This window comes from Phyllobates terribilis, unplaced genomic scaffold (assembly GCF_046119375.1).
Source record: "Phyllobates terribilis strain yellow unplaced genomic scaffold, ASM4611937v1 Scaffold_12__6_contigs__length_324123572, whole genome shotgun sequence".
Lineage (NCBI taxonomy): Eukaryota > Metazoa > Chordata > Amphibia > Anura > Dendrobatidae > Phyllobates > Phyllobates terribilis.
The window spans coordinates 53,580,515-53,599,777 of record NW_027362772.1 but is presented as its reverse complement, the minus strand read 5'-3'; the positions used below and the strand labels follow the sequence as shown (position 1 = coordinate 53,599,777).

At 45.2% G+C, this 19,263-nt stretch overlaps 1 protein-coding gene across 1 annotated transcript; it reads right to left on the bottom strand.

The window, feature by feature from the left end:
* Positions 1 to 159: 159 nt before the first annotated feature.
* Positions 160 to 17,724, bottom strand: LOC141172030 (uncharacterized). Its single transcript, XM_073655809.1, has 5 exons — positions 17,568 to 17,724; positions 16,199 to 16,315; positions 5,020 to 5,169; positions 3,496 to 3,624; positions 160 to 819 (listed from the first exon to the last, which is right to left on the bottom strand). The coding sequence occupies exons 1-5, from the start codon at positions 17,614 to 17,616 to the stop codon at positions 638 to 640; spliced, it is 627 nt and encodes a 208-aa protein (XP_073511910.1). The 5' UTR covers positions 17,617 to 17,724; the 3' UTR covers positions 160 to 637.
* Positions 17,725 to 19,263: the final 1,539 nt, after the last annotated feature.

The following is a 19,263-nucleotide window of genomic DNA, read 5'->3' as shown; positions in this document are numbered from 1 at the left end:
CATTACAAACCCACAGACACGCTATGGTTTTCTTCCTTGCTATGCTCTCGTCTGTATGTTTTAGTCGTGGCATGCTTGTAAAGTCATGACCTATTACATTCGTCTTTGATCGTAGGTTCTTCATACGTCGTCGGGATCCATTCAACATGAAAAACAGAATTAATATGAAAATATATGACGTTTTATTGTAAATCATTCAGCAAAGGAAACTTCTAGATACAAAGGTGATTCCAAGCACGCGAAACATCAAACCAATAGTCCAACTGGAAGAGCATGAGAAGCAGTGTCAGACTGAAGAACATTGGGCCCACCAGAGGATTTGATTCTGAGGGCCCACCTTTCTCCCTCACTCAAGAGACCCATAGCAGCTGCAAGGGTTGCACTATGAACTCTCCTGAAGGAGAAGCCAGGGCCCACCGGAGGATTCTCCGGTTCTCGGGTGAGCCAGTCCAACCCTGATCGCAAGCAAACGAAACATCAAACCAACAGTCCAACTGGAAGAGCATGAGAAGCAGTGGAAGATGCAGTATCTTCATTACTTAAGCATTTCAGTATTTGGTACCAGGTTTATTGGAATATGGAAAGATCTGACATTGTAGGGGAACATCAGCATTCGACGCCCGCTCCTCTGAAGCCTCTAGAAAAGCCATTTCACCAGTAGAAGACTCACAACGACTGGAGTAAGGACGGCTCTGTGGATGCTTATATCGCCATTGTGGCAACGAATTCTAAGTATGGATGACGTGTCTGTCTGGCTGCCAACATCACAGAAACTCTTTGTTGCGCACCCCCGAAAGAGTGCCACAAATTCACCATTTCCTGCAGAGATGTAATAGTTCTGTTAGTACATAAAGTTCCATTGAGAATTATCTAAGTACTATAAGTTCTTCACAGTTAACATGTTTCCTACAAAATCCTATTTTTGACTCCACTTTACTTTACTGAATTGCAGTACCTGAGAATGACCACTACACGGTGTAGGGAGCTATGGCGTTTCCAAATCTGTATACATTCGGCAGCAGCGGGATCTGCTAACAGCTGATTGGTGGAGGTGCCGGGTGTCGGACTTACTTTGATCTGATATCGATGACCAAATTATAGGCCAATTATACAGTCATGGATTTACTTGGCAACATGATTCTACAGGTCACGGTGATATCAAACCTGTATAGATTGTTTTTTTTGTTAGATTTTAGTGATTTAAAAAATTTCAAAAATTTGCAAAAATAAAAAATTTTGATTTGTGTCACTGTTTTCTCAGATTCGTACCTTTTTTTTTACGTTGATTGTGCGGAGCTGATGGTTTTAATGTTACCATTTTAGGACCATACAATGTTTTAACAGCTCTTTATTGCGTATTCTGGGGTAGATTCCTTAACCAAAAGTTCTGGTGCATATGCTGATGTTTCAACTCTGTTCAGTTAAGCCGTTTACCGTATGGGTTTATTAATATTATATTATTTATTGTATATTATGTAATATTATATTAATATTATATATTTTTAGATCTGACTTTTTCGGATGTGACGATGCAATATAAACTTTTGTTTTTAATGTCTTTATTTTTGTGTTGGGAAAAAGGGGGTCGATTCTTACCTTTTATTATTTTTTATATACTTTTAAAATCTTTTTTTTTATTGGTTTCCCCAGGAGAACTTGAATTATTTAATCACATATACTATATAACGCAATACTGACCTGGATCCTGTTTCATATGGAAATAGTGTAGTGATCTGAAAGCCATTGACCAGGTTTGACTTTGGAAATATTGGTGGTATAACCAATGGCGTAACTAGAGACAGATGGGCCCGGAGCAAAATTTGGATGCGGGCTCACACCTGCATGTTCATCAGATCTATGGACCCTGTAGCGTTCTAGATACTGTGAAGACATACATGTTCGCCCAGCCATGTAACAATGTCTCCAATCCTGTAATAATGTCCCCGATCCTGGCCCCTTTCTGAAATAATGTCCCCCATCCTGGACACATTCCTTTAATAATGTTTTCCATTCTGTGCCTCATCCTGATATAATGTTCCGCATCCTAGGCCCCTTCCTGGTTATGTCTCCCATTTTTGGCCCCTTCCAGGTATAATGTCCTCCATCCTGGTTATTTTCCTGGTATAATGACCCCCATCCTGGGTCTCTTCTGATAATAGTATTCCCTATCCAAGGCCCCTTCTTGGTGTAATGTCCCAAATCCCTGTAGAATGTCCCCCATCCTTGACCCCTTCCAGGTTTAATGTCCCCCTACCTTGGCCCCCACTAGGTATACTGGGCCTTTTTCTAGTGTAGCATCCTTCATCCTGGGCCCCTTCCTGGTATAATGTCTCCCTTTCGTGGTATAAAGTCCCCCATCCTGGTATAATGTCCTCCATTCTGAGCCCCTTCCCATAATAATGTCCCTATTCTGAGACTCTTCTCCAACAAATGCAAAAAAACCCGAAACCGAAACGATTTTTATTACCTTCCTCCGCTCCCACGACGTACGGCGTCTTCTTCGATAGCCAGAGCAAAAGCTGGCAAATGACTTCAGCATGCAAGGGATGGACAGCGCATGATGTCACTGCCACATGTCCCCCATGACTAGCACATTGACGTCAGCTGCCAGTCTCTAATTGGCTGGCGGCGTGCATTGCAGCGCTGAGAGTTGGCGGGTCTCTGTGTTGCAATACTCTTAGCGGCTGCAGTAATCATGTGACATAACAATCCTACATTAGCCCTGGGAGAGCCAGTGCCTATACCCCTGGAACGGCGCTGACACCAGAGGTGAGTATAGGTGTTAGTGTGGCTCTTGTGGATTGAACAGGAGCCCAAGATAGAGGACTAAGCTTTTACTTGGTGTTATTAGCTTCAGATAATGTTTGCAACGTAGAAGCAAAGCCATTAAGGTGTTTGCTACGTAATCTTTGAGCAGCATAATGTAGGGGCAGAGACCCTGATTACAGGGATGTGTCAATTACTCAGCAGCTTGCTGTAGTTTCAATACAATCAGTGTTTTCACCGCAGGAAATTATCACTGCTGGACTAGGTGTCTCCTACCAGGCAGTCCTGCTAATCTGTATAGCCACGCCCCTATCACCGATTGGCAGCCTGCTGACAGTGTACACAGGAAGCTGCCAATCAGGGGAGAGAGCGGGGTTACACAGGGCTCAGTATTTGAGCACTGCTATATCTACAGCAGAGAAAACAGGGATTTTATCAAAACTGTACCAAGCAGTCCAGTAAGTGTCACATTGCTGGAATCAGGGTCTCTTCCCCTACACCATGCAGCTCTCAGATTACATAGCAAAAACTTGCTGATAAATTCCCTTTAAAACTGAACTGAACTGTTTGATTTTCATCTGCTTTGCCATTGTCTACTTTGAAAGAGGAACCACTAGGGAAAATCCCACTTTTTAGGTTCAAAATTTGCATTTTTGTTTTTTAAATAACAAAATAATAGACAACACAAAAAAGAAGAAATTGTCCTGATAAAAAATACAAAAGAGTTACCTTCCATGATGGCGCACTGATTCTGATCTCCTGTGCAGGTCATCGGTCCTGAAGATTGAATCAAATTGGCGCCGATGGCCATGAAGGATGGACATGTCACACCGTTGGGCACAGAGCTGATGGGTGATACTATCATGGAAGAGAATGGTAAAAATAAAAATCAAAAACTATAGTGAATGGTTTTAAGCATACAGATCAATAAAGGGATTTTCTGAAATTGCAATATTGATGGACTATCCTCATGATGGAGCCTTCTTCTGATGAGACGCTCTAATTGATGCCACCATTTGACCATAGGACTCCACTGAAAAAAGGACAAATGTGACCAGTATACATTTTTTATGGTATGATTCTGCATAGAATATCTCAGTCTACCGAGAGTTGTCCAATGGCAAAACATAAAGTAAAAACACTCTAAGATTTGGCACCCACCTTAAAATTTATTAGTACCCATTACATTTCTCCCGATTCATTGAATTCTGTAGATTCATGGACAAGTGTTCTCAGTGGTATATGGGTTTTATAATGGCGGCTTCAACAATGGGGATCCCTTTGTTTCGAAAGCTTTCAGTCTCAGCATAACCACCAATTACATGGTGACCCATCGTCTTTTTTTTTGGCCATTTACATTTCACGTGCACTTGTCAGAAGCTTCCTTTAGTGGTAACAACTGATCGTCGATGGTTTACCACTAACCAACCCTCTGTGATCAGGTCATCACTGGGGGAACTTTTTATGTAAGTAGGCTGGTCAATATTGGTCCAATCCTTTAAAGCAGATCTGTCATCAGCAGGTCTCCGAACTGTTCTAGATACAGTGGGACAGTCCTACATTCCATGTGATGTCCTAGGAAACCCACCACTAGTTCTGTTTTCCACTTTGCCGGCATCCTCAGCTATGGTGAACACATTATGGGAGTAGAGCGTCATCCTTTTGTTATTTTTAGGGACACTATTCTTGTGTGGGGAGGCACTAAGTAACTTCATACTGTGTGGGATGAGTGAGTGGAACTCTAAACATTGGCTAAGGACGCATCTTTACTTTGCAAGGTGGCATTTTGAAGGGGGATCCTTACTGTTTAGGCATGTAATAGGGGGCACTACCACTGCGAGGGGGCACTAGCAGGGCATCACTACTGTTTGAAGGGCACTAAGGGGACATTTTTACTGGGGTGGACACTTTATGGCCATCCATGCTTCGATTTGAGGGCACTAAGGGGACATCAGTACTACGCAGGGGACATTATTACTGTGTGCCACCCAAAGAGGGCACTATGAAAGTGTAGGGCATAAATGATGGTTATTACTGTGTGAGGGCGTAAAGAGGACTGGGCAGTTCAGAGGCACAAAAATGCTGCACACATCAGAGACGTTTTGACTCTTTCATTTGCATAGGAACATTGATGTGATGATATGATAATTTTGAAGCTCTCCATTAATTTCCATTACAGACATCTCCATTCCTATATCATCGATATATAAATGTAAATCAAATAGAAAGAATGAAGAAAATGAAGTGACTTACACTCAGGAATAGAAGGCGAACAGTTGTCCGTATCACAACAAGAAGATGCCATATTGAATCTTATCTCGTTTATGGACATACTCGTCTTCATGTTACAGCCACTTGGATGTGCACATGATCTGGTGGTTTCTTTCAAAAATGTGGATTCACCTGAAAATGGACACAAAGCTAATTATTTACTGAAGGAAAAAAAGTCTCAAGTGTCTGGAATTAAGGAAGAAAAATGAAGGCAAGAAAATCTCTATTGTGAAAGGGCAACCAAAATAGTTCTGATTTCCTTAATCTCTGTTGATCAGCTATGATTGGCGGAAGTCCAAACACTGGCCTTCATCTCTGCCATATTCTAATGCCTAGAAGATCCTGGGATCTAATGAGCTTCCTGTTCATATAACATTCATAGGCTGGATGATGCACTGCACTACATAGGTAGTGCAATGTATTACTTATGTGTTCAAAGAATATCATGTGCAATGGTTTAATCTAGAAAAATGTTTTCCTTATATTTCATATAGATCAAAATTATTATTTTTCATTGATTTCACCAAAATGTGTGTATTAATAATAGTATATCTGTGACACAGGCAGAAGAGGGCCCCTGTGAAGGAACAGTATATGTGTTACGCACCTGGGCCGTATCTGGGCTTTGCTTCCCGAACTCTGGTCCGCAAAACTCAGTTGTAGTGTTGAGCCACCCCCGTAGTGTTCGAGTTCGGTTCGGTTCGTCGAACACCCGTGTGTTCGCCGAACTGTTCGTCGAACTGTTCGTCGAACACCTTCGAACACCGTTAAAACCAATGGCAGGCAAACAAAAACACATAGAAACACATAGAAAACACCTTCAAAGGTGTCCAAAAGCTGACAAACTGCTCAGAAGACACAGCTAACACATGGAAAAGTGACAAGTACATATAGTCATGCGAAAAGAAAAGAGGTGGAGGAGTAAAAGGAGGGGGAGACACAGATATAGGCATGTCATGCCCTTCTAAAATCCAAAAAGTGAGAAGCCGAGACGGCCAGTCCGCTCCTGCCCGTGCCACCTCCGTGTCGCCGGGTTTGTGCCAGAGCCGCGGTGAACCCTGACGGCCAGCACCCCTCTCCCAATACTGGTGCCTGTCCGCTGGTGGGTCGAGAGAGCCCCCCTATGGTGGAGGCAGCTCTAAGCTTTTTAATTTAAATTGTCCCTCTAATTTGAATGAATACACTTTAAATCCATTTACAAGGATCTATTGGAGGGCAAGTCTCATGCCAGCAGCCGCGTAATTCCAGCTCCAGTAGCGTCCACTAAAGCTGCTGCAGTTAAAAAGCTTTTATAAGGATCGAGCTTGGCTGTCCACCGCAAGGCATCCTAGTGCCAGTCCCAGCCCCTATGCCTTGGGGTGCCTCCTGATGCTCTTCACTAAGTATCCCGTGGTCCCGAAGCATTTCCTTTGAAAAAATTAAGTGTCCAAACTACAGGTGGTGTAGCTTGCTTAACAGCCGGGATAATCCGCTGACTAGCAGACACTGCTACTAGGCACAAAGTATTTCCTGGGCTAGATGCAGTTAAAAATTTGTAAGTAGATACTCTCGTTGGATGCTGAGAAAGCATTCCATAGAGTCTCCTGGCACGCCATATATGATTCTCTTAAAAAGCTTGGGGTAGGGGTCTAGGGGACCCTTTTATAGCCAAAATCACGGCCCTGTATCACAATACGTCACCTAGGCTGAAGATAAATGGAACTGTAGCACCGAGGGCTCGGTTGCTACAGACGTATTGCACCTCACCCAGAGGTGTGATATCTCACTCTCAGATAAGGATGGAGTGTGGATCAGGACCCGACACCTGCATGCATTACACCACATTGCCGTGGGGCAGGGCGACCAATATGCCCCTGAGATGGGCACGACAGTCCCTGTCCCTGGTTGGAGTGGGGGGAGGGAACACTGAGGAAGGGGAACCCTGCAGTGCAGGAGCAGGGAGGAAGCAGTTCCTGGGTGCATTGAGAAGGGAGTATAAAAGGTGGGCACCATCTTAGTTCAGTGCAGAGAAGTCTGAGCAGAAGTGGCAGGGAGCAGGGGCTCTGCATGAGCTCTGCTCCGGAGGCGGGCCTAGTAACAGAGGCCCAGGCCTGCAAGAGGGAGAAGGAAGGAAGAGGAGCGGAGAAGGCTCCAGGAACGAGGAATGAAGGGATCCCAGGGGTGCGGACGGGCGAGTCGCCACCGCACGCCCGAATCCACCTGCGTGGAGGGGTCAGGCCAAAGGGGGAGACCGGTCCCCGAACTAGTGGAGGCAGGAAACGACCCTCAGCTAGAAACCGGAGGCTCTGACATTTTATGTGGCGCAGCCCCTTGCTCCACCCGCTAGGAAGGCACCACATAGGGTCAGGGAAACTGGCGCCAAGTTTACCAAGAGGAGGCCCGAGGCAGCCGGACAGAAGTGTTGGTAAGAAAGGCCAGACAAAGGACACACAAAGGGGGTCCTGTGAAGCGCTCCAAAGTTATCTGGGAGTTGTCTGAGCCCCTCACCTGGTGAGCACAGTACGACGTGGGCAGCCGTTACCTGCAGACGTGGTCTGGATAATAAGAACTGTGAGTAAAGGCCCTGAACTGCATCACTGACTCCGTGTCGTTACTGCTGCTGCCCTGCACCATCACCCCCATCCTCCGCATACACTGCCCTGAGGCTATACTCCTCCAGTGGGGAGTTATGCTACGCTCTGCTGCACCCACAACACCAGCCTTAGCGGTCTGCCCTGTAGCGGCGGTTCACTCTGACCGCAATCCACGGGTGGCGTAGTCGGACATTTAAACATCAAAACCACATAAATAGTTCCGCCACTGGTTTGACCGCCCTGAGCCACGGAACCGGATCGCCGCCACGAAGACTACAACCACCAGCATCCACCAAAAAGGGTCCGGCTCCGGGTGTCCCAAGGCCCAGGGGGTGCGTCAGAACATTTTCATCACCTTTCACAATCACCAATGGGACAAGGCAGGGATGTCCTCTGTCCCCTCTCTTATACATCCTAGTGACGGAGCACCTGCTCTCATCAATTCGCCATAACCCCAATATTAGGTGGATTGAGGTGGGAGGCACCGAGTACAAGTGCTCTCTATTTGCTGATGATGTCCTAGTATATATCACTCAATCACATATATCCATCCCTGCTGTTATGGCTGAAATAGATCACTTTGTTACATGGTAAAATTTTAAAATCAATGCAGCGAAGTCTGAGGCCCTCGATGTCTCCCTCCCTAAATCCATATAGGATTCCATCCAGTCCAACTTTCCCTTTGCCTGGCCCTCACAGGGTATCAAATACTTAGGAATTCCTATTCATAGAGACCTCTCCCATCTATGTTATCTTAATTTTGGGCCCTTTATTGAACAATTCCATACAGACCACGGTTGGCAAGTTGGAACTGTGAGATTCACTACGTGAACCACTGGTGTTTTGTGGAAAAGCACATGTAAGATTCTGCAACAGTCTCTGCTGATACTCCTGCATGCGTGCATCCCTTTCTATGGCAGGAATAATTTCTGCAAATTTACTTTTGTACCGGGGATCTAACAGTGTGGCAACCCAGTAGTCAGCATTATTTCTAATTCTCACAATTCGAGGGTCATGTTGCAGGTAGTGCAGCAAGAAGGCACTCATGTGTGTTGCGCATCCAGGAGCACCAAGTCCCTGTTGTGTTGGTGGCGAGGTAACAATCATGCTTCCTTCCTCTGTCCTCTCCCCCCAACCTCGCACAACAGAAATGTGATCAAGGTCTCCCTCATCTGATGAGTCTTCCATCAGTTCGTCCTCCACTTCTTCCTGGGCTCCTGCACCTTCCTCACTAGTTTGGCTGCTACCATGCGCCCTGGTAAAATCATCTCCCCCACCCTCACATGCCTGCCGCCCTGGTGCTGCCGACCGTCTGGACCTTGCAGAAGTTAGCCCTTCCGCATACAACTCCTCCTCCTCTACTTCCTCCACCTCCTCTTGTGCCACCACCTGACTCCGAATTCTGTTTAACATGTGCTCCAGCATGTAAATCACCGGAATAGTCATGCTGATAATGGCATCGTCAGCACTAAACATCTTCGTCGCCATTTCAAAACTGTGCAGAAGGGTGCATAGGTCCCTGATCTGAGACCACTCCTCCAGCGTGATTTGCCCCACCTCTGAATCTCGTTGGCCCAGGCTATACGTCAGAACGTATTGCACCAGGGCTTGTCGGTGCTGCCACAGTCGCTGCAACATGTGCAGAGTTGAATTCCACCGGGTAGGCACATCGCATTTTAGCCGGTGAAGTGGCAGGCCCAACGACTTCTGTAGAGATGTAAGTCGCTGAGCTGCGGGATGCGAACGGCGGAAGTGAGCACACAGCGACCGTGCCCTCTGCAGAAGGCCATCTAGTCTGGGATAGTGGGCTAAAAATTGCTGGACAACCAGGTTCAACACGTGAGCCATACAAGGCACGTGTGTGACATTGCCCCGGCGAAGGGCCGCACCCAGGTTTGCAGCATTGTCGCACACGGCCTTCCCTGGTTTCAGGTCCAGTGGAGACAACCATTCATGAAATTGGTTCTCCAGAGCTGACCACAACTCCTCAGCTGTGTGACTCACATTTCCCAGACATTTCAATGTAAAAACCGCCTGATGACGTTGAGCCCTACTGCCAGCATAGTAAGGAGGTGTGCAGGATCCCTTCTGCGCAGTTAGAAATCTTGTGGCATGACCAGACAGGCTTTGGGTGCAGGTGGAAGACCGAGAGGAGGTTGAGGAGGCAGAAGCAGTGGAGGAAAAATGACATAAAGAGGATTGACGCACAACTCGTGGGGACGGCAAGACTTGGACAGCAGCCCCTTGTCCTGCTGTCACCATAGTTACCCAGTGCCCAGTCAGCGACATGTAACGCCCCTGTCCATGCCTACTCGTCCAAGTGTCTGTGGTGAAATGCACCCTGTCACACACAGAGTTTCTCAAAGAAGCGGTGATGTTGTGTGCGACATGCTGGTGGAGCGCAGGCACACCTTTCTTTGAGAAGTAGTGCCGACTGGGCATCTGGTACTGGGGCACTGCGACGGACATAAGGTCTCGAAAATCCTCTGTGTCCACCAGGCGGAAAGGCAGCATTTCTGTAGCCAAGAGCTTGCAGATGGTGAAATTCAACCTCTTAGCTTTCTCATGGCTAGGAGGAAATGGTCTTTTACTTGTCCACATCTGAGGGACCGAGGGCTGGCTATTGTGCTTAGACGGGGTTGATAAGGGTGTCCCCGGCAAACTGCCGGTCTGTGAGGAAGATGCAGGCGGACATGTTAGGTTGCCTTGATCCAAAGGTGGTGCTATCGATGTCGGACAGCGCTCAAGACCAGCTGGTGTTACCACCTCCAAAGAAAATGATGACCTGCCAATCACGCTGGCTGTTGCGGGTAAAGAGGTGGCAGGTCTGCGCCCCAAAACAGGTGTGACTGCTGTCCCCCCAGTCACAGAGGATGAAGAGGCCGCGGATGCACAAGATATGGCAGACGGTGGTTGGCCCGGCCGGCTAGACCGCATTGTAGCACACTGAGCTTCCCACTGCAACTTATGCTTCATGTCCATGTGCCGGTTCATGCATGAAGTACTCAAACTATGTATTTTTTGGCCTCTACTTAGCTTTTGCTGACAAATGTTACAGATAACACGAGTTGGGTCATCTTTATCGATCTGAAAAAATGCCCAGGCTATGCAAGCCTTAGCACCCATGCGACCTGAAGAGCCACCACGACTTGTGGTGAGAGGCAGAGTTGTGTTTGAGGATGCAGTTGTTGACGTGCTTCCAGTACTACGTCTCTGTCCAGGAAGGCGCAACCTGACCTCGTCGTCACTAGCATCTTCCTCCACCTCCTCTGCTGACCTCATCTCTTGGCTGACTGTGGGTTGACAGTAAGTGGGATCTCCGACCTCATCATCATCACCCTGTGCGTTATCACACCCGTCGTCCTCAGAGCCAACCTGTTCCTGCCCTGACAAAAAACTAAAGTTGTCGCTCCAATCAGGTATTTGAGTCTTATCATCGTCTTCCTCATTGTCTCCACCAACAGGAGTTACAGTTTAGGAATGAGGGTCTACATTATGGTCAGAACCTTCTGCGTCTGGTCCTGGATCCGACTCATAAAGATTCTGGGCATCAGTGCAGATCATTTCCTCGTCTGGATTCACAGAAGCGCTGGAGTCGACCTCTGATTCCCAGGCTATAGTATGAGTAAACAGCTCTGCAGACTCAACCATCTGTTCTACCTCATACTCAGACGGGCAGCTGGAGATTTGGGAGCTGTGAGGAAGCAAGTGCGATTTGGGTGACACCTTTGAGGACTGGAGTATTTGTGATGTTGAAGTTGATGTGGAGGAGAGCCCACTTAAAGGAGCACTTGATATCCGTTGAAGCACCTGCTGTTTTTGTGCCTCATCTGGAATTTGTAGCGATTGGCGTGGCCGTAAGAAAGGGATCTTATCACATTGTCCGCTAAAAGAAGTAGACATTTTAGTTTGGCTGGAAGATGGTCTTTCTTCTGCACCTACCCCACGGACACAACCTTTTTTCCCCTTCCCAACACGCCTATTCCCCTTTCCACCAGCAGCAGGCCTTTTTCCACTCATTTTGGTGGTTAACTAATTCACAACTCTGGAGTTGTTTGCACAAAAAAACAATGGATGGTAACCGAGCAGAGCTGAGTGGCCAAACTGTGGTATTAGGCCAAAACTATTGGCTGGGTTAGATGCAGAAAAAAATTATTTTTAATTTGCAACCTGATGGAGGTCAGTATAGATGGACTAATAGACCAAGTCCCACACACCGCTAGAAGCCCAAATATTTTTTCAGAGCTAGATGCAGAAATTTTTTTTATTCAATTTGCAACCTGATGGAGGTCAGTATAGATGGACTAATAGACCAAGTCCCACACACTGCTAGAAGCCCAAATATTTTTTCAGAGCTAGATGCAGAAAAAAATTATTTTTAATTTGCAACCTGATGGAGGTCAGTATAGATGGACTAATAGACCAAGTCCCACACACCGCTAGAAGCCCAAATATTTTTTCAGAGCTAGATGCAGAAAAAAATTATTTTTAATTTGCAACCTGATGGAGGTCAGTATAGATGGACTAATAGACCAAGTCCCACACACCGCTAGAAGCCCAAATATTTTTTCAGAGCTAGATGCAGAAAAAAATTATATTCAATTTGCAACCTGCTGGAGGTCAGTATAGAAGGACTAATAGAACAAGTCCCACACACTGCTAGAAGCCCAAATATTTTTTCAGAGCTAAATGAAGAAAAAAATTATTTTTAATTTGCAACCTGATGGAGGTCAGTATAGATGGACTAATAGACCAAGTCCCACACACTGCTAGAAGCCCAAATATTTTTTCAGAGCTAGATGCAGAAAAAAATTATTTTTAATTTGCAACCTGATGGAGGTCAGTATAGATGGACTAATAGACCAAGTCCCACACACTGCTAGAAGCCCAAATATTTTTTCAGAGCTAGATGCAGAAAAAAATTATTTTTAATTTGCAACCTGATGGAGGTCAGTATAGATGGACTAATAGACCAAGTCCCACACACCACTAGAAGCCCAAATATTTTTTCAGAGCTAGATGCAGAAATTTTTTTTATTCAATTTGCAACCTGATGGAGGTCAGTATAGATGGACTAATAGACCAAGTCCCACACACTGCTAGAAGCCCAAATATTTTTTCAGAGCTAGATGCAGAAAAAAATTATTTTTAATTTGCAACCTGATGGAGGTCAGTATAGATGGACTAATAGACCAAGTCCCACACACTGCTAGAAGCCCAAATATTTTTTCAGAGCTAGATGCAGAAAAAAATTATTTTTAATTTGCAACCTGATGGAGGTCAGTATAGATGGACTAATAGAACAAGTCCCACACGCTGCTAGAAGCCCAAATATTTTTTCAGAGATAAATGAAGAAAAAAATTATTTTTAATTTGCAACCTGATGGAGGTCAGTATAGATGGACTAATAGACCAAGTCCCACACACTGCTAGAAGCCCAAATATTTTTTCAGAGCTAGATGCAGAAAAAAATTATTTTTAATTTGCAACCTGATGGAGGTCAGTATAGATGGACTAATAGACCAAGTCCCACACACCGCTAGAAGCCCAAATATTTTTTCAGAGCTAGATGCAGAAAAAAATTATATTCAATTTGCAACCTGCTGGAGGTCAGTATAGAAGGACTAATAGAACAAGTCCCACACACTGCTAGAAGCCCAAATATTTTTTCAGAGCTAAATGAAGAAAAAAATTATTTTTAATTTGCAACCTGATGGAGGTCAGTATAGATGGACTAATAGACCAAGTCCCACACACCGCTAGAAGCCCAAATATTTTTTCAGAGCTAGATGCAGAAAAAAATTATATTCAATTTGCAACCTGCTGGAGGTCAGTATAGAAGGACTAATAGAACAAGTCCCACACACTGCTAGAAGCCCAAATATTTTTTCAGAGCTAAATGAAGAAAAAAATTATTTTTAATTTGCAACCTGATGGAGGTCAGTATAGATGGACTAATAGACCAAGTCCCACACACTGCTAGAAGCCCAAATATTTTTTCAGAGCTAGATGCAGAAAAAAATTATATTCAGTTTGCAACCTGATGGAGGTCAGTATAGATGGACTAATAGAATGATGCTATGCCCAAAAGATTTTACTTCACTAGGTGCAGTAAAAAAATTGGTATTCTATACACAGGTGGTATATCTTGCAACACAGATAGGCTACTCCACTGACTAACACACTCTGCAATAGGCCAAAAAGGATTAGCTTTGGTAGATTCAGCCAAATGCTGTGAAAAAAACTTGCACAGCACTGGCACAGACCTGCCCGGCAAAAACTGATAGGAACTGATGTAACCTAGTCCTGAAAAGGACTCCAATTACAATTAGTCTTTACTCCCACAATCTATCTATTTAAGAGCACAGACCTGCCTGATAAAAGTCGTAGGAAATGCTGTAACCTAGTCCTTAAAAGGACTGCAATCACAACTATTCCCTACTCCCAAGCTATCTGTATATTTGTGCGAAAATTGGCTTGAAATTAACAAGGTATAGCGCACACAGCAACAGCGGTGCCGTCTAACACGCAGCTGCAGCAGTGAGAAAATGGTGGCGACGGGGAAAATGGCTTGGTCTTATAGGGCAAGGACATGTGACATACACTGCCAATCACACATGCCCTTGCTTGTGTGAAAAAAAGCACTTCGCTCCGTGTGTGCGCTGCTGATAGGCTGACAGATTGCACCTCCCCACTGCAAATGCGGGAAAGAGAAAAAAAAATGGAGATCTTCATTGTTCCTGCAGAGATCCATCCCCTGCCCCTCCCCCCGCCCCGCTGTACACTCAAACTGCGTATTAACATTAATTTTCATCATTACTGAGAAAAAATCCAGTTATGATTTTGGTGCACGAACAGTTATCGAACATAACCTCGAACAGCCGAATTTTTCTCAAATTGTTCGTGTTCGCCGACCGGCTCGAACACCGCCCAAAACAGCTCGAATTTGAGATTGGCGAACAGTTCGAGTAGAACAACGCTCATCTCTACTCAGTTGTGCTTCACATCAAGCTTTGCAGATATCCCGGCGTGATCCCATCATCTTCCTGGACTTATATAAGGCTCACCAAGACACACACCTGTGTCTTGTTATTAAGACTTTAGTGTTCCTGTGTCCTGGCAGCCTGTGGCCTTCAGTATTTCTGCAACCTGTCTGCGGTCTCCAAGCTGTCTCCTGGCTGCATGTAGCTTCAAGTCCCTCAGTCTCCTGTCTGCCTGTGGCCTTCAGTATCTACGCAACCTGTTTGCGGTCTCCAAGATGTCTCCTGGCTTTGTGTGGCTTCCAGTCCCTCAGTCTCCTGTTTGCCTGTGGCCTTCAGTATCTCTGCAACCTGTCTGCGGTCTCCAAGTCAACTCCTGGCTTTGTGTGGCTTCTAGTCCCTCAGTCTCCTCTCTGCCTGTGGCCTTCAGTATCTATGCGACCTGTCTGCGGTCTCCAAGATGTTTCCTGGCTTTGTGTGGCTTCCAGTCCCTCAGCTTCCTGTCTGCCTGTGGCCTTCAGTATCTCTGCAACCTGTCTGCAGTCTCCAAGTCAAGTCCTGGCTTCGTGTGGCTTCCAGTCCCTCAGTCTCCTGTCTGCCTGTGGCCTTCAGTATCTATGCAACCTGTCTGCGGTCTCTAAGATGTCTCCTGGCTTTGTGTGGCTTCCAGTCCCTCAGTCTTCTGTCTGCCTGTGGCCTTCAGTATCTCTGTAACCTGTCTGCGGTCTCCAAGTCGACTCCTGGCTTTGTGTAGCTTCCAGTCCCTCAGCTTCCTGTCTGCCTGTGGCCTTCAGAATCTATGCGACCTGTCTGCGGTCTCCAAGTCATCTTCTTGCTCTGTGTAGCTTCCATTGCCTCAGTCTCCTGTCTGCTTGTGGCCTTCAGTATCTATGCAACCTTTCTGCTGTCTCCAAGATGTCTCCTGGCTGCGTGTGTCTTCCAGTCCCTCAGTCTTCTGTCTGCCTGTGGCCTTCAGTATCTCTGCAGCCAGTCTGCAGTCTCCAAGTCATCTCCTGGCTGCATGTGGCTTCCAGTCCCTCAGTCTCCTGTCTGCCTGTGGCCTTCAGTATCTATGCAACCTGTCTGCGGACTCCAAGATGTCTTCTGGCTGTGTGTGGCTTCCAATTTCTCAGTCTCCTGTCTGCCTGTGGTCTACAATACCTCTGCTCTCTGTCTCCCATGTGCTTCACCTGTCCGTGGCCTGTGGGCCAAGCCAACTGGGCTTGGACGATCTACCTCACCAGGTAAGCCTAATAATATGGGCCCTTTGCATTCCTATAGCTTATCATAACGCACAATTCCACCAGCTTTGGAGGAGCAAGTGGGTCCCCTTACCTCTTTGGTCCCCATGAGTGGCTGCACAAGTTGCCCCAATGGTATGTCCAGCCCCCTCCAGCCCATTCTCTTTGAAACAATTTGCGTTATATGAGACTTTCATGCACCGTGGTTTTATTGTGAGTGCAGAGATTCTGAATTATTACCAAGAGATAGTAGGGAATACCTTAACCGCATATTCCAAAAATGTTCTGCAACACATATCCTTTAAAGTAGAACAGAAAATTCATGGAATTGAAAAACGACAAAAGACTATTTTATTCCATGACTCACCTCGTCTACCTCCACTGTAAAAAGATTTACAGACAAAGCCGGAAGGACAAGTCACGTTGTTTCCTGTGCATGTAGTAGAAGACGAAGTTGAGCACTCTATGCACGAGAGCGCATGACCTAAAAAATAGAGAATTGGGATCAGACAAAAATCAAAATGCAGCATACCCTGAATTGGACCTTGTTATTTCGCCACCTGCCTTCAATTTCTTGCAGAGCAAAATAATCAGAACATGTCTCATCTATTACCGTGCGATGGAGTCTCTATTTTTGGATAGCATTCTTCCTTTCCTGTAGTATTTTATCAAGAGATTAACTTTCTCCTGAAGAAGCTAGTTTTTTTCTACTTGGCAGAAATTTGGGGTTTACTCGCGATTTTTGGTTTTACGTAGGATGATAGATAAACCGAACGAGAGACGTCATGATGGTTATTTTGAATGTGGATGATTTATTTCTACAGATTATAGACAGGAGCAAACAGGAAAGATCAGATTTCCAAGGTAAAGTAATAAATATGAAAGTTACATAAATCACTCCTCCCATTTGTGGCATTTGAATAAGATTTAGTTATCGTTGGGACCCCCCGTTGTATGTGGTCAAGAAGGTGACATGGCTGATCTATATGCCATACGTGTCGTAGATAGGACAACTCCTTTATGTCTCTGTTTCTCCACAACTTTAAGTCAAAAATTTGGGAGCAAGAAGTTGAAGCTTAAAGTTGTCGATGGTGTGGTCAGGTGTTGGGATTTAAGTCTATTCTTCTTTCATCTATTGTGACTTCTGAGTTGGTCGCTGTTTGATCAGTGGGTGATGGTGAGGAGCATCGTCACCATACGCCCATGGGGTATGAACCATAGAGGTAATAGGGGTCTTGGTAAGAGGTACCCCAAAACAGATTTGGTATATTGCACTTCTAGAACAACTTTATCTGAGCCACGTCTACATTTTTTAGAGTGGAAAAGGTGGCATATATGGGGTTCGCTAGTGGTGGACCTATTTTTCTCTTGATGTGTAGGTTGATAATTGCTGAAGCTTCCCAGAAAAAAAAGTAATTTTGCTGGAAGAGGCCAAGACTAAATTGGTCACTGAACTATAAAGCGTTATCACATTCATTAATACAAGGATGACTAAGTAGACTCTCCTACAGATCCGCTCTTGTCTCTGTCTCATGGAGGGTGCTCCTTAGGGAACCCCTTGTAATGTCAGTAGATGCCAATTGGGTATATGAATATGTCTCATCTTTGGGGGCTCATAATGAGGTTCCTGAGAAGAAAAACTTCCTAATAGGTCCATATGCACTACAGTGGTTCACAGAGGGAATCCTGAGGTTGTATTCATGAGAAAACGCACAACATAGTATATAGCCGCTCACCAGTGGTAATGCAGATGGATATTGCCCAGATGCTCAGTAACATCTTCATGATGATGCAGACACGGATGGACCCTGGTTCCTGTGATCTCTCCTCTGGTTATCAGTCAGGATCTGTATTTAAAAGGCTCGTTGACATGCAAATACAATTAATAACTTCCTATTTCATAAGCCGATATACATATAAATAATTCACTGGGAAAACCCCGTGTCTCTCAAGGAAACTAATTATTAAAAATTATTACATAACATTTTTTTTAATAAACTCTCCAGAATGATATAAAGTGTACTCATCCGCTTCTAACACTGTCCGGTCCACCTCCCATTTTCCATACTGTTCGGTCCGGATGGGGATGTGGTTGATGCAGCCAATACCTATTAAAAGGGGTTAAGGTTCAAATCTCTTCTGCTCCATTAATCTATAATATCTGATAAAAGAAGTCATGTTTATGTAATGAGATGATGATGAGAGTTGTCAGCAGCAATGATTATGTATACCCATGGAGTCCTTGCCCCATATTTATGCCCAATGATTCAGTCCAGTCGAAAGGACTAAAAATATATATATTTTTTGTTCCTTTTGGCATTCACTGTATGGGATAAATATTATGAAATTGTATTAGTTCAGACAATTACACACAATATCACAGTATAATGGCCCGATACAGCCCTACGAACAATATAAAGGCCCACACACAGTATGATGGTCCCCCACCTAGCCCTCCAAACAGTATAATGGCAACCACACAGTAAGATGGCCCCCACATACCCCTTCTAATAGTATAATGGCCCCCACCTAGCCCTCCAAATAGTATAATGGCCACTGTTATGATCTGCTACAAGCACTAAGGAAAGAAAGGAGATCTGTCCCTACAATAGAACTAAGCTAGATCCCTACGATGTAACGGGGAACCTGATCCTGCGATCAGACCCGCTAAAGTCCTCGGCTAGTCTGTACGAAGACCTATAGATGCAAGGGAGGGATCCCTACAAGATCTAGGGACTGGGATAAAGTTGGACACCTCCTAGCAAAAATTGTAGCAGTAAAAGACAAACACACAACAAAGAACATAAAGGTCCGAAGACCTAGATAAACTGACTGAGAAAGGTAACTAAGCACCAAACTAACTTAAGAGTAGAAATTACTATGAAGTCCAGCAAGGCCAGGAGGGCGGAGCAGGATTAAATAGGCAAAAAAGGTCATGTGACCAGCAAGATAGAAAAAACCTAACAGGAGAGTTCTAACAGTACCCCCTCTTCTATGAGGATCCTCCGGATCCCCTAGGCCCAGGCTTATCAGGAAACCTCTTGTGAAACGCTCTGACAAGTCTGGAAGCAGAAACATCATCCGCCCTCACCCATGAGTTATCCTCGGGTCCGAAAGCCTTCCAAGCGACGAGATACTGCAAACTCCCTCTATACCGTCTAGAATTTAGGATGCGGGAAATTTCGTATTCCCCGTCCTCCACCAACGGAGGAACAGTGGCAGAGGCGTCTCCATCCGACACATAAGCTCTTTTCAACAGAGAAACATGAAACACCGGATTAATCTTCCAGGAGGTAGGAACCTCCAACCTAACAGCAGATTGGTTAACTACCTGAAGCACCTTAAAGGGCCCTACAAACTTGGGACCCAATTTTTTAGAAGGAATCCTCAACCGCAGATTCTTAGAGGACAACCAAACCATGTCACCAATAG